At 38.5% G+C, this 17,500-nt stretch overlaps 1 protein-coding gene across 1 annotated transcript in view; it reads left to right on the forward strand.

The window, feature by feature from the left end:
• The first annotated feature begins 3,921 nt into the window (after positions 1 to 3,921).
• LOC144955823 (uncharacterized) overlaps positions 3,922 to 17,500 on the forward strand; it is a 56,107-nt gene continuing 42,528 nt past the window's right edge. Inside the window, exon 1 of the mRNA XM_078886019.1 lies at positions 3,922 to 5,225. Within this exon, the coding sequence (XP_078742145.1) occupies positions 4,137 to 5,225 (1,089 nt within the window). The 5' untranslated portion in view covers positions 3,922 to 4,136. The remainder of the gene's footprint in view (positions 5,226 to 17,500) is intronic.

The raw sequence follows: 17,500 nt of genomic DNA on the forward strand, positions 1-17,500 counted from the left end.
TAACGAGTGTGACGATTTTCCTACTGTTGGTAAGGAGAGCTAATCACAATAGTTCGGTGTGTCTTTTTTACGAAACCCGCCGAAACCCGCCGAAACCCTGCGAAACCCGCCGAAACCCGCCGAAACCCGACGAAACCCGACGAATCCCGACAAAGTTATGGGAAGTAGGAGGCAGTGGGGAGTGAACCCAGAACTCAGGGAAGTGTACACCATTGGGGAGTGAACCTGGGACTGGGTTTCGGCGGGTTTCGTAAAAAAGAACCAGTGCTTTTTTACGAAACCCGCCGAAACCCGCCGAAACCCGGGCCGAAACCCGACAATATCCAGCAAAGTTATGGGAAGTAGACAACTGTGGGGAGTGAACCCGAGACTCAGGGAAGTGTACACCAGTCGGGAGTGAACCTGAGACTAAGGTTATCGGCCGGTTTCGGCGGGTTTCGTAAGAAAGAATTAGTGCTTTATTACGAAACCCCCCGAAACCCGCCGAAACCCGACAATATCCGGCAAAGTTATGGGAGTTTGGCAACAGTGGGGGGTGATCCTGGGAGTCAGGGAATTGCACACCAGTGGGGAGTTAACCTGGGACTGTGTAAAAAGGATATCAGTGGGAAATAAACCTGGGACTAAAGGGAGATGGATACCATTGAAAGTTGAAGCCGGATATGGGGGTTGAGTACCAGAGGAGAATGAACCTGATACTATAGAAGGTGGGCGCCAGTGGGAGTGAACCTGGGACTCAGGGAAGTGCACACCAGTTGGGAGTTAACCTTGGACTGTGGGGAATGGATAACTGTGGTATCCGAGCCGAACTATAGGAGTTGGGTACCAGAGGAGAATGAACCTGACACTATAGAAGGTGGGCGCCAGTGGGGAGTGAACCTGGGATTCAGGGAATTGCACACCAGTGGGGATTTAACCTGGGAATATGTAAAAAGGATATCAGTGGGAAATAAACCTGGGACTAAAGGGAGATGGATACCATTGAAAGTTGAAGCCGGATATGAGAGCTTGGTACCAGAGGAGAATGAAACTGACACTATAGGGGGTGGGCGCCAGTGGGGAGTGAACCTGGGACAATGTAAAAAGGATATCAGTAGGAAATAAATCTGGGACTAAAGGGAGGTGGATACCATTGGGAGTTGAAGCCGGATTTGGGAGTTGGGTACCAGAGGAGAGAGAAAACCTGACACTATAGGAGGTGGGCGCCAATGGGGAGTGAACCTGGGACTATGTAAACAGGATATCAGTGGGAAATAAACCTGGGACTAAAGGGAGATGGACACCATTGAAAGTTGAAGCTGGATATGAAAGTTTGGTACCAGAGGAGAATGAACCTGACACGATAGAAGGTGGGCGCCAGTGGGGAGTGAACCTGGGACAATGTAAACAGGATATCAGTGGGAAATAAACCTGGGACTAAAGGGAGATGGACACCATTGAAAGTTGAAGCTGGATATGGGAGTTGAGTACCAGAGGAGAATGAACCTGACACTATAGGAGGTGGGCGCCAGTGTGGAGTGAACCTGGGACTCAGGGAAGTGCACACCAATTTGGAGTTAACCTGGGACTGTGGGAGATGGATAACTGTGGGTATCCGAGCCGAACTATAGGAGTTGGTACCAGAGGAGAATGAACCTGACACTATAAAAGGTGGGCGCCAGTGGGGAGTGAACCTGGGAGTCAGGGAATTGCACACCAGTGGGGAGTTAACCTGTAAATATCTAAAAAAGGATATCAGTGGGAAATAGATCCGGCTTCAACTCCCAATGGTATCCATCTCCCTTTTGTCCCAGATTTATTTCCTACTGATATCCTTTATACATATTCCCAGTGTGCAATTCCCTGAGACCCAGGTTCACTCTCCACTGGCGCCCACCTCCTATTGTGTCAGGTTCATTCTCCTCTGGTACCAAACTTTCATATCCGGTTTCAACTTTCAATGGTATCCATGTCCCTTTAGTCCAAGGTTTATTTCCCCCTGATATCCTGTTTACATAGTCCCTGGTTCACTCCCGATTGGCGCCCACCCCCTATATTGTCAGGTTCATTCTCCTCTGGTACCAAGCTCTCATATCCGACTTCAACTTTCAATGGTATCCATCTCCGTTTAGTCCCAGGTTTATTTCCCACTGATATCCTGTTTACATAGTCCCAGGTTCACTCCCCACTGGCGCCCACCTCCTATAGTGTCAGGTTCATTCTCCTCTGGTACCAAACTCTCATATCCGGCTTCAACTTTCAATGGTATTCATCTTCCTTTAGTCCCAGGTTTATTTCCCACTGATATCCTTTTTACATAGTCCCAGGTTCACTCCCCACTGGCGCCCACCTCCTATAGTGTCAGGTTTCTCTCTCCTCTGGTACCCAACTCCCAAATCCGGCTTCAACTCCCAATGGTATCCACTTCCCTTTAGTCCCAGGTTTATTTCCCACTGATATCCTGTTTACATAGTCCCAGGTTCACTCCCCATTGGCGCCCACCCCCTATAGTGTCAGGTTCATTCTCCTCTGGTACCAAGCTCTCATATCCGACTTCAACTTTCAATTTTATCCATCTCCCTTTAGTCCCAAGTTTATTTCCCACTGATATCCTGTTTACATAGTCCCAGGTTCACTCCCCACTGGCGCCCACCTCCTATAGTGTCAGGTTCATTCTCCTATGGTACCAAACTCTCATATCCGGCTTCAGCTTTCAATGGTATTCATCTCCCTTTAGTCCCAGGTTTATTTCCCACTGATATCCTTTTTACATAGTCCCAGGTTCACTCCCCACTGGCGCCCACCTCCTATAGTGTCAGGTTTCTCTCTCCTCTGGTACCCAACTCCCAAATCCGGCTTTTACTCCCAATGGTATCCACCTCCCTTTAGTCCCAGGTTTATTTCCCACTGATATCCTGTTTACATAGTCCCAGGTTCACTCCCCACTGGCGCCCACCTCCTATAGTGTCAGGTTTATTCTCCTCTGGTACCAAACTCTCATATCCGGCTTCAACTTTCAATGGTATACATCTCCCTTTAGTCCCAGGTTTATTTCCCACTGATATCCTTTTTACACAGTCCCAGGTTAACTCCCCACTGGTGTGAAATTCCATGAGTCCCAGGTTCACTCCCCACTGGCGCCCACCTTCTATAGTGTCAGGTTCATTCTCCTCTGGTACTCAACTCCCATATCCGGCTTCAACTTTCAATGGTATCCATCTCCCTTTAGTCCCAGGTTTATTTCCCACTGATATCCTTTTTACACAGTCCCAGGTTAACTCCCCACTGGTGTGCAATTCCCTGACTCCCAGAATCACCCCCCACAGTTGCCAAACTCCCATAACTTTGCCGGATATTGTCGGGTTTCGGCGGGTTTCGTAATAAAGCACTAATTCTTTTTTACGAAACCCGCCGAAACCGGCCGATAACCTTAGTCTCAGGTCACTCCCGACTGGTGTACACTTCCCTGAGTCTCGGTTCACTCCCCACAGTTGTCTACTTCCCATAACTTTGCTGGATATGTCGGTTTCGCCGGGTTTCGGCGGGTTTCGGCGGGTTTCGTAAAAAAGCACTGGTTCTTTTTTACGAAACCCGCCGAAACCCAGTCCCAGGTTCACTCCCCAATGGTGTACACTTCCCTGAGTTCTGGGTTCACTCCCCACTGCCTCCTACTTCCCATAACTTTGTCGGGATTCGTCGGGTTTCATCGGGTTTCGGCGCGTATCGGCGGGTTTCGGCGGGTTTCGCAGGGTTTCGGCGGGTTTCGGCGGGTTTCGTAAAAAAAGACACACCCCAATAGTTTAACATGCGTCTGTGCAAGATGACAACGTAATGCATATATCAATTACAATATTTAAGATCGTTTGGGAGTTGTTGTGTTTATTTTTAAAAATATTTAATGCACTTCTTCTTTGGAATTACTTCTTTCTGTACAAGATTTGGTGTCATTTGACTTGAGTTGATTGAGTAGATGCAATGTATGACGTGCTTAGTTAATCAATGTGATGTCAGTTAGATAATCGATTTAGCATGAAATATAGGTCTACCATTGGAATCGATTATATTATATTGTGGACCGGTCATTAGACAAATAGACATAAATAAACAGTGAATCGATTTATTTTTTTCAATATCGAAATAAATCGATATTTTTGACAATGGATCAGTGGACGCAAACACCGATAAAAAGTGGATTTACCTCCGATTCAGAAAGTGATATAAATTCCAGACTTGTTGCTCCTCACAAGAAGAAGAGCAGCAATGGTGCTATTACAGGACACGATAGCAAATTATACAAAAATCCCGGAAGAGAACATAATAATGATATTACTTATTTCCGAAACAAAACCCATTTGGGTCTCCATACTTCGCCTTCTTTTTCTTCGGCTTCGGCTCTTTCTTCGAAACGGGACAAAAACCAAAGAGGAGGACAGTATAAAAAGATTGGTAGTGGTGGTGGTGGTGGTGGTGGTGGTGGTGGAGATCGGGGTGGGGATAGACGAGGAACAGACGGAAGGGAAAGCTGGATCACGAGAGCCAAAAGCGCGTTCAACGAAAAGAATAGACTGGATGCCAAGAACTCTAGACAAACCAAAATTAAAAATAACTCATGGATGACGTCATCGACGAATTCCCAAAACCAATATGGCGCCAACAGGATAACGATTGTTTCTCGTGAAAACGAACCCATGCTCAAGGACAACAACAACACTGCTAAAAGCAGGAACAAAAATGACAACCTCTATTATCACAACAACAACAACGGGAGTGATAATTTTGCGAAGAATGATAAGGAATCGGCGAATTCTCATATCTCTCTTTCTTCCTCAACCAAACGGATTTTAACCGGCGCCAAAGGAAAATCTCTAGCCATTTCTTTGTCCCTTGGGTCCAACGGTGCCCACGACAATCACCGGGAACACCTTTTCAACAACGACGACAACAACGATGATTCTTTCGACAACAACTGCAACCATAACGGCCATCATTATCATCGATTTAGCGATGATAATAACGTCGACGAAGATTTTGGGCTGAATTATTCTTATTCACAGCCCCCACAACCCCGATTCTTCAGCCCGAGATACGACCCAGGTACGCGTACGAAAGCTTACCAAAGGACATCTTCTTCGGCCCATGCTCGGAAACTGGGACAACTTCCGGGCTCAGCCCACCCGGCTCCTTTCAGCGCGCCGCCAAGACACTGTGACGCATGCGCAGTGGATTATGTCAGAAAATGGGTCAAGGTCAGTACGATTTTATTTGTTCTTTTAAAAAAAAAAACAATAAACAAACTTCTTCTACCATTTAGATATTGCTCTTATTTTTCATCCATCTTTCTGCCGTGTATCCGTCTCACATTCATCCATTCTTCATTCTAGGCATGGTCTCCCAGTATTTTCCCAAAAATGACAGCCTTATCCAGCAGAAAAATTGATTTTGTAAACTCAAACAAGCTCTGTACAAAACAACGTTATGTTCTTATGAATTAAACAAAGATCATTCTTCAAAGTTTGTGATGTAACAAAATAAATCTAAATAAGATACAATGTATTTGAGTCGTAACAATTGTGACGATTTTTCTGTAGGTGGTAAGGGGAGGGTTAATAAGATGATCCCATTTCCTGTTTGTAAAATATACTTTTCTGATTTTTAAAATAATTGGAAAAATGTGTATCCATTGTACCTCATACTCAGTCTGAATGGGCCAGTTGGATTATAATATGGAGAATAGGAAGATGAGGAGGAGGAGGAGGAGGAGGAAAAGAAGAAGAAGAAGAAGAAGAAGAAGAAGAAGAAGAAGAAGAAGAAGAAGAAGAAGAAGCAGGAGGAGGGGGAGGAGGAGGATCAGGAGGAGGAGGGGGAGGTGATTATTATTATTATTATTATTATTATTATTATTATTATTATTATTATTATTATTATTATTATTATTATTATTTATTATTATTATGATTATTATTATTATTTATTATTATTATTATTATTATTATTATTATTATTATTATTATTATTATTATTATTATTATTATTATTATTATTATTATTATTATTATTATTATTATTATTACTATTATTATTATTATATGTGGCCGAGTGGTTAAGGCATTGCACTGTGACCCGGATGACCCGGGTTCGAGCCCCGCTTCAGACACTTTCCTTTTTTCCCTTGAGCAAGAGTATTCACCCCCAATTCGCTCACTTGGACAACATGGGTGATTCCTGTTGACATCAGACATCTTGTTTGATTAATTATCTATAGTCCTTCGTGGAATGCCTAGGCGACGGTATCTTATGATGTCGTGGCGAAAAAGGCATAATAATAAAAATAATAATAATAATAATAATAATAATAATAATAATAATAATAATAATAATAATGATAATGATAATGATAATGATAATGATAATGATAATGATAATAATAAATAATAATAATAATAATAATAATAATAATAATCAACAACAACAACAACAACAACAACAACAACAACAACAACAACAACACAACAACAACAACAAATAATAATAATAATAAATAATAATAATAATAATAATAATTAATAATAATAATAATAATTTAAAAATAATAATAATAATAATAATAATAATAATAATAATAATAATAATAATATAATAATAATAATAATAATTATAATTTAGATCGTATCCAAGGAAAGATCAGCGAGGGGGTTTATAAAACAAAATTATGTAAACATGTGGAAATCATCGAAATGCGCTGCAAAACAATGGAGGCCATTGATCTTAGATTATCCCTCCAGAATACAAGATACAACTTCAACTGCATCTACCGACCGCCAGCAAACAAGAAAAACAAAACAAAATTACCTGATGTTAGGAAGGAAATCAACGAGATGCTAACTTTGCAACACACGCGTCCTGGCCATTCAACTATACTCGGCGACTTTAATTTTCACTTCGACAACGCCACAGACACCGCTAAATTGCACGAGTCATTATCGGAGAACAACATGTGCCAGATCGTAACAACGCCAACCCACTCTGCTGGTCATATTTTAGATTGGGTAATTGTAGAAAATTCAGAGTTCCAAAAACCAACGCCACCGTCGATTATCTCCCCTTTTCGGACCAATCCCTCATTTCTTTCTACCTTGACGTTTCAAACCCATGCCAAGAAACCACCACCACATCAACCAGAAACATTAAAGGCATTAATTTGGACAATTTCAGAGGCGATTTAGAAACAAAACTTACTAAAAATTCAATGATTTCTCCAGACCAGTGGAATAGTTGTCTCATCGAAACGCTTGACAAACATGCGCCATTCCAAACAAGGACCGTCACCAACCGCAAGTATGCTCCGTGGTATACGTCGGACGTTAAAGAAGCTAAAACGAAGTGTCGGAGAGCAGAATGACTGCTGAAAACATCAGGCCTTACGATTCATCGTGAAATATTCAAGAACGCATTTCGTGCCTGGAAGACAACAATAAAAAAGGCAAAGACCACGTATTTTCTTTCAAAATTCGAAACTTCTAAATCTTGTAAACAATTATTTAAAATCTGCAATGATCTACATGGACGTGATAGGTGCACTTCATTACCATCTACAACCAATCAAAGAGACTTGCCAAACACATTTGTCAACTTTTTAAAAAACAAAATCCATAACATTCGTTCAGAACTAGATCGGCATGAACCATTTATAGATACAAATACATTCTGTGGTACCCCTTTAGACAAGTTCCAACCAGTTTCACCTAGTTTCATAAACGAGTTGATAAAAAAGCCCCCATTAAATCCTGCGACCTTGATCCCCTACCAGCACAGCTTTTGGCTAGCTCCATCGATACATTATTACCATCCATTACATCAATCATAAATACATCCATACTGACGGGCGAAGTTCCATCGTGCTTTAAAAGTGCTCTCGTCAAACCACTTCTGAAGAAACCATCACTGGACCACAATATATTAAACAATTATCGTCCTGTATCAAATTTACCTCTTTTGTCAAAACTTTTGGAGAAGGTAGTTCTTACACAATTAACATCTCATCTTAAGAACAACAGTTTGGAACAACCCTTTCAGTCAGCCTACAAACATCAACACAGTACTGAAACGGCGCTTCTTAAAATCTTTAATGACTTGTTGTGTAATGCTGATGCTAACAATATCAATGTATTATGCCTTTTAGATCTTTCAGCTGCCTTTGACACCATTGACCATGACATTTTGTTGAGAAGACTAGAAAATACGTTGGGCATAAAAGGAATTGCCCTTAAATGGTTTACATCATATTTACAGGATCTATGGCCGACTGTCGTGGTGAATGGTGTTCAGTCAGAACAAGTTTTACTAAATTTTGGAGTGCCACAAGGCTCTGTTCTTGGCCCTGTCCTTTTTACTGTATATATGCAGCCCCTTTCTAGTGTGATATCCAGATTCAATCTGAGTTCTCATTTTTATGCAGATGATACGCAAATATATGATTCAGCACCCCTTAGTAATTTACAGTTCTTAATACAACGAATTACGAGCTGTTTTAATGAGATTAAATCTTGGATGTACCACAATAAGTTAAAGTTAAATGATAGCAAAACTGAGATTTTAATGTGTGGAAGGCCGAGTTATCCTTAAACAGGCAAATAAATCACCTATTACTCTCGGAAATAGCACAATAGAATTTTCAAATAAAGCAAAAAACCTTGGCGTCATCATTGATAAAGATCTTTCTATGACAAGACACGTGAATAACACCATACAATCTATGTACATAGAAATGAAAAAAATAAGCAAAATTCGTAATTTAATACCGAAGCATATAACAAAACTTTTAATTAATTCCCTGGTTTTATCTAAATTGGACTATTGTAACTCCCTTTGGGCGAATTTAGCTAAAGACAAAATTAGCAAACTTCAGGTTGCTCAAAATAACGCAGCCAGGCTCATTGTATGCAATAACAAAAAATACCCGTCAGCAACTCATCTTCTCCGTGAGTTACATTGGCTTCCTGTTGAAAAAAGAGTTGCCTATAAGATTTGTACTGTTGTCTACAAATCCCTGAGCATGAGCAGTCCCCCCTATATTAAAGACCTCCTAAATATATGTCCCCAATAGAAACTTGAGGTCAAGCAATGACCAATCAATCCTTGTCAAACCTAAGCCATTGCGTAAAATAGGTGAACAGTCTCTTCAATTTTCGGCCCCCCATTTTTGGAACTCTCTCCCGCCACACGTGAGATGCTCGGATTCGTTGACAACGTTCAAATCTCGTTTAAAGTTTTATCTTTTTACGTCATAATGTTGCAATATTATTTTCATATTTTGCTGTTGAATTCGTATCACGTTTCCTTCACACTTGTCTCACTGCAATATGTTTTGTTTTATATCACTGTAAAGCGCTTAGAGCCTGTGACAACGGGGTAAAGCGCTATATAAATGCCATTTATTATTATTATTATTATTATTATTATTATTATTATTATTATTATTATTATTATTATTATTATTATTATAATAATAATGATAATAATAATAATAATAATAATAATAATAATAATAATAATAATAATAATAATAATAATAATAATAATAATAATAATAATAATAATAATTAGTGAATGAATGAATTAATTAATTATAATAATAAATAATAATAATAATAATAATAATAATAATAATAATAATAATTATTATTATTATTATTATTATTATTATTATTATTATTATTATTATCATTATCATTATCATTATCATTATTATTATTATTATTATTATTATTATTATTATTATTATTATCATTATTATTATTATTATTATTATTATTATTATTATTATTATTATTATTATTATTTATTATCATTATCATTATCATTATCATTATCATTATCATTATCATTATCATTATTATTATTATTATTATTATTATTATTATTATTATTATTATTATTATTATTATACGGATGCGAAAGCTGACTACAAATGCAGAAACACAAAAGAACATTGAAGCTTTTGAAATGTGGTGCTTGAGAAGGATGCAGAGAATATCGTATACTGCACACAAAACGAACGAAGAAGTGCTAAAACAAACATACCAACAAAGGAAACCTTAATAGTGGATCGACAACTATCCTTTTTCGGACACATAGTAAGGAAAGATAAGAATGAATACCTGGCAAGTTGTGGAAAAATACCTGGTAAACGCGCCCGGGGGAGACAAAGAAAAACACTCATAGACCAACTGAAGGGCTTCACCAACCTAACAATCCAAGAGCTGTTTGAAAAAGCAAGAGACAGGGAGGAATGGAGAGAGATAATTCATGCAGTATCCGAAGCCTGGACCAGGCATGGAACCTAGAAGAAGAAGAAGATTATTAGTATTATTATTATTATTATTATTATTATTATTATTATTATTATTATTATTATTGTTATTATTATTATTATTATTATTATTATTATTATTATTATTATTATTATTATTATTATTATTATTATTATTATTATCATTATTATTATTATTATTATTATTATTATTATTATTATTGTCATTATGTTACGGTATTATTTTTAACGAACACTAACACCAGTGCACGCACAGCCAGGCTTAGTACGTACATCACGAGTCTATGACCAGCGATAGCAGATCAGCCATTATTACCAATACAACAACAGGCTCGGTGATTTAATTAATTGATAAGGTCGTGGCCAGTCTACATTGTATGTATGTAGTCGTGGTGGTCACTTACTGGCTGGCTCTAATCCCTTGGTCAAATAGAGATAGATAGATAGATAGATAGAGAGCCTATCATGCCGTTGGTAGATGAAGTATTAAAAGATCGATCGGGTTAGAAGAAAACGTCAATGATCTCAAACTACCCAAGTGTGAATGGGTGCATCCGTAGCCATCGTAAAGTTATAGCCTGACACTGACCAAAAAATAACGTTAAAAATGCCAGTCTTTTGCCACAAAAGAAAACAAATCGTGAGTTGTGTTCAATAGTTCAACCAATGAAATGACTTGTTTCCTTGAGCTCGACTAACGACAACTCACTCGACGCTATACAAACCTAAAAAAAAATGACCTAAAACTGCTAGTCCTCGAGGGTTCTTGTGTCAGGCTAGAGATTGTTCGAAGATGACGTCACTCAGGTCATTGTTATTGCTTTTTGCCATCCGCCTTTATGAGTACTTCTCACTAAATTGTAATAACCAGGGGTCTGATTCATGGAGCGGGACTACGACGATAGTTCTAGACTAAATCCGTTGTCTCAGACTAAAAGGCGTTGTAAGGTATTCATGAAGCCGACTACGCGAAGTCTTAGACTAAACGAGGGACTAAACGGGTGAAATTTACACCCGCGATTTAGCAGGTGTAAATATCGTAGTCTGAGACTAAATTTCAAAATCATAATATGTCCTCTACGCTGGGGGAAGTAATTATACAGCGATTAGAACAAGAATACCCGACAGTTTTTGATTTTATATTTATTTTTATTTATTTATTTATTTATTTATTTATTTATTTATTTATTTATTTGGTTTTGTTTATTTTATTTTCTTTACTTTTCTCGAAGATTCGACAATCGCACATACACTCCTCATCTTGCCCATTCAAAACACTCTGCAGGAACTCCTCCCTCCTCCCCCCCCCCCCTCCCCCCCCCCCCCCCAACACACAGTTTCATAGTAACTTCCTCCTCCTCCTCCTCCGCCTCCTCCTACTACTACTACTACTACTACTACTACTACTACTACTACTAGTACTACTACTACTACTACTACTACTACTACTACTACTACTACTACTACTACTACTACTACTACTGTTGCTGCTGCTACTTTCACTATTATCATTACTCCTACTACTACTACAACTACTACTACCACTACTACTACTTCTACGACTACTACTACTACTACTACTACTACTACTACTACTACTACTACTACTACTACTACTACTGCTGCTACTACTACTACAACTTCTACAACAACAACAACAACAACTACTACTACTACTACTACTACTACTACTACTACTACTACTACTACTACTACTATTACAACTACTACCATTACTACTACTACTACTACTACTACTACTACTACTACTACTACTACTATTACTACTACTACTACTACTAATACTACTACTACTACTACTTCTAGTACTACTACTACTACTACTACTACTACTACTACTACTACTACTACTACTACTACTACTACTACTACTACTACTACGACTACTACTACTACTACTAATAATAATAATAATAATAATAATAATAATAATAATAATACTAATACTACTATTACAACTACTACCATTACTACTACTACTACTACTACTACTACTACTACTACTACTACTACTACTACTACTACTGTTGCTGCTGCTACTTTCACTACTACTACTACTACTACTACTACTACTACTACTACTACTACTACTACTACTACTAATACTACTATTACAACTACTACCATTACTAGTACTACTACTACTACTACTACTACTACTACTACTACTACTACTACTACTTCTACTACTACTACTACTACTACTACTACTACTACTACTACTACTACTACTAATAATAATAATAATAATAATAATAATAATAATAATAATAATGATAATGATAATGATAATAATAATAATAATAATAATAATAATAATAATAATAATAATAATAATAATAATAATAATAATATTACAACTACTACTATTACAACTACTACCATTACTACTACTACTACTACTACTACTACTACTACTACTACTACTACTACTACTACTACTACGACTACTATTACATTTCTTTTATGTCTTTTATCGTCCATTATTTTCTAGAAATTTCACGTCTCTCACTGGCCTTATCATTTCTATCACACCGCGCTAACGATTCGTTCACACTCCAACCATCGTTGAGTACAGACGATGCAATTTATACTGCATTTCATCTTATTTGTTTTCAACGTTTATTTGTTTATTGTTGTGCCGACGAAGGCTTTGTACCCGAAACGCCCATTGTCTGTATTGTTTCCACCGATTCCTCTCCATCATCACTCTTTCGTTAGTATTTTCGGGACCCCATGCTTCAGGCAGCGCCCACCGCTCTCTACTTAGAACAATGCTACACCGTGGATAAGAATCATTTAAGTGCCATCGTTATTTATATTTACTAAAAACATTACACACACACACACACACACACATTCTCAAACAATTTTTACACCCCTAAACTTGTCTCACACTATTTTATTTGTGGGGAAAAAACAACAACAAAACAAACAAAAAAAAAACGATCAAAACAAACACGAAGAAGAAATAGATAATATGATTTCTGTGCCACTTCGTATGACGCATGCGCAGCTGGAAAAGTCACACATTTCTATGACGTGTTGTGGTACCTTTCCGAGGAATCCCCAGTTAAAAATAGATTGACCTCTGTAGTCTGAGACTTCGCAAGCTTAGTCAGAGACTTGATAGTCAGGGACGAAGTCTGACTCCATGAATAGCTTACTTTACGTAGTCTCGGACTTCCCAAAGTCTTAGACTACAAAGTCTCAGACTATGCTATAGTCTGAACTACCATAGTCCCGCTCCATGTATCAGACCCCAGACTATAAACGTTCATGGTTACACACAGTTTTGTGTGTTGGCCAGTTATACTTCCGGATGGTAATGTTATGAGCTTCTTAGCCAAGTGCATACTATCTATATGTTAACGATGGCTACGGTGCATCTCCCCCCCCCCCCCCCCCCCCCACTCCTAATCATTAGAACCATTGGGGCATCACTTATTTATATGTTACAGTGAATGACGTAATCAGTCGGATTGTGAAAGGTTTGAACTGAGATATTGCCAAGTTTAGTTAGAAGTTCAATTTTTATCCAAAATGAGTTCTTGTCATAAATGATTAAATCAACCCTTTTTGTACATCTTCGGGAAATATCAAAGCTTAATTTCACTTCTAAATATTTTTTACTGCTAGCCAAGTTTAAAAAGTATGACATTTGAGAAAAGTTGCTGGATACCTTTCCCATACATCTGACCATAACTTCATGAAAAATCATCCCGATTTACTTCAAAGAAAGATTAAAATGCTCTGGAGACCATAATCTTTCAGAAAATGCAAACAATGCAAATCCAAAATGTTCACCTTTCGACTGATTATGTCATGCACTGACACATATTATGTGCTAAATGTTTTAAAGCGTCTTCCACGATAAAGTTATTCATTTACTTATTGTCTTTGCCTCTCTATTTGCATTATTATTTACCTATAATATATGTGACTTATCGCTTCATAACAGTTATTATGGTGGGGTGGTTCAGTTTAATGATAATAGAATAGACTCATATTGAGCGCACGGTATCCTCAACAATGAGGCTCTTGGCGCTTTAAATTACATCAACACAAAACTATATAGAAAGTACATGAAAATACATGTTTTCAAGGATTTCTTAAAAACAGTCAATGATTTGGATTCTCGGATTTCTCAAATCTGACTTTATGATATGGAATGTGTGACCCTTTGCCTCAAAACGGTATTAAGTCGGGTTGGTTACGATGTTGAAAATTGAATTTATAGCCAGAAATATCAGACTTGTGTTGAGTTTGTATGTTTTATTGAGGAGAATGGATACCATATTTTAAGGTGTTAATGCCAACAATTTGTATTTTTGACAAGTTTAACATTTAATTCAGATCTTAAGCATCTGGTTCGTTCCGACATAATACCGTTTTGAGACGATGGGTCACATTTGAAGGACAAGTTTTCTAGCTTTATTTTTTAAAACGTGTTTCATCAGTGAACTTCAGTACTGTAGATATAGTCTTTTGATTGGAGGCGGTGGAAAAATGTAATTAATTTGATAAGACTTCATACGATATCGCTCTGATATCGTGTCCGTGTTTAATCAATCGATATAAGAATATTTGAAGGACGACTTTGCTGGCTAAAATTTTTTTTAACGTGTTTCATCAGAGAACGGTAGTTTACTGTATAGGCTTTTGATTGGAGGAGGTGGAAAAATTTAATTAATTTGATAAGACTCCATGCGATATCGATCGGCTCCATGTCCCCACATAATAATATATACACAGGTGTCCGGTGACCAATCTTCTCGTGTCCCAACATAATATATAGATAGTTCGAAGATGACGTCACTCAGGTCTTTGTTATTGTTTTTTTTTTTTTTTTTTTGCCATCCGCGTTTATGAGTAATGCTCACTGAACTGTATTACCCCGACTATAAACGTTCATGGATACACACAGTTTTGTGTGTTGGTCCGTTATACTTCCGGATGGCAATGTTATGAGCTTCTTAGCCAAGCGCATACTATATATACACAGGTGTGTACAATGACCGATCTTCTTCCGACCATGTAAACAAATCATTTATATATCATATAACTTACTGAAAGTTGTTAGTATGTACCATGCTCCAAGAGCTTTCACAGCCATGCTCCAAGTTGGGCTTTCACAGCCATGCTCCAAGTTGAGCTTTCACAGCCATGCTCCAAGAGCTTTCACAGTCATGCTCCAAGAGCGTTCACAGCCATGCTCCAAGAGCGTTCACAGTCATGCTCCAAGAGCTTTCACAGCCATGCTCCAAGAGCGTTCACAGCCATGCTCCAAGAGCGTTCACAGCCATGCTACAAGAGCTTTACATCCATGCTCCAAGAGCGTTCACAACCATGCTCCAAGTTGGGCTTTCACAGCCATGCTCCAAGTTGGGCTTTCACTGCCATGCTCCAAGAGCTTTCACAGCCATGCTCCAAGAGCTTTCACATCCATGCTCCAAGAGCTATCACAGCCATGCTCCAAGAGCTTTCACATCCATGCTCCAAGAGCTATCACAGCCATGCTCCAAGAGCTTTCACAGCCATGCTCCAAGAGCTATCACAGCCATGCTCCAAGAGCTTTCACAGCCATGCTCCAAGAGCTTTCACAGCCATGCTCCAAGAGCTTTCACATCCATGCTCCAAGAGCTATCACAGCTATGCTCCAAGAGCTTCCACACCATGCTCAAAGCTACACAGCCATGCTTAAAGCTATCACAGCATGCTCCAAAGCATTTCAACAGTTAACGCTCTAGAGCTTTACACTCATCTCCAAAGACAAGTATTTACACATACTGAAAACTCCAAGAGCTATGTACCATGTTGCTCCAAGAGCTTCCACAGCCATGCTTTAAATGCTACACAGCGATTTTTTTTTCTTCTCCCAAACATGCTCTAAGCGTTTTAAAACCGCGTTCTTGAGGCTTTACTTTACTTTATTCTTCCAAACGACAAAGTAGATTTGACACATACGTGAATAAATCGGTCGACAAATGTAGCCTTATAGGTTTTAGTACCATGTTTGTTGTTGTTGTTGACAAATGACAAAGTTTTGAAGTATAGCAGATAGTATGCGCTTGGCTAAGAAGTTCACAACATTGCTGCCTTCCGAAAGTATAACGGACCAACACACAAAACTGTGTGTATCCATGAAATTATTTTAAGTCAGGTTAATACAGTTTAGTGAGCATTACTCATAAACGCGGATGGCAAAAAACAATAACAAAGACCCGAGTGACGTTAACTAAGAACTATCTATAGCAGATAGTGTGCGCTTGGCTAAGAAGTTCACGATATTGCCATCCGGAAGTATAACGGACCAACACACAAACTATGTGTAACCTTAAACGTTTATAGTCTGGTTAATATATTACAGTTTTGTGAGAATTACTCATAAACGCAGATGGCAAAAAAAAAAAAACAATAACAAAAGACCTGAGTGACGTCACCTTCATTCTATCTATACTAGAGGGAACCTCTGAGGTTACATACGTCTCAGAGAGGATACGAATTATGCCCACAACATAAAACAAATGGTATAACAGCAGGGCTATGTGGTCTAGTGGTATGCCACTCGCTTTCGGATCGGAAGGTCCTGGGTTCGAGCCTCGCGCTCGGCGCATAGTTGAGTCCTTGGAAAAGGCTCTTTACTCACATTCTCTCACCGTACTCAGGTGTAAAATGAGTACCTGGCCGTTAACAGCCTTGTCTCTGTCCGAACAAAATTGTAATATCGTCTAACTGGCGTCATGCCTCGTTCTACATGTTACGTGTTGCTGTTGGTCAGGGACCCCTTGTAAAGCGCTTTGAGCACGTTTAGTGGATATTGCGCTACATAAAGCTCAAGTTTTAAGGATGGACAGTATCTGGACCGATGTAAAGGTTGTTGCTCGAAGCGCGAAGAAATAAATAATATGAAATTGATTGTACGCTTCGATTTTTATTACAAGAACAGATCAAATGAACGTTTCGGGTTTCCCCTTTATCAACAAAACAGTGGCGTTGTTACGATGAATAAACAAAACATTGGTTCATTTTGAGGCAGTGTGCCAATGTTTTGTTTATTCATCGTAACAACATCACTACCACATTATCTTATCTCATTCATTTGTAGTGTTTCATTCATTCTGTTTTGTTGATAAAGGGGAAACCCGAAACGTTCATTTGATTTGTTCT

Source organism: Berghia stephanieae, chromosome 10 (assembly GCF_034508935.2).
Source record: "Berghia stephanieae isolate SIO BIC M18660-M18661 chromosome 10, UCSD_Bste_1.3, whole genome shotgun sequence".
Lineage (NCBI taxonomy): Eukaryota > Metazoa > Mollusca > Gastropoda > Nudibranchia > Aeolidiidae > Berghia > Berghia stephanieae.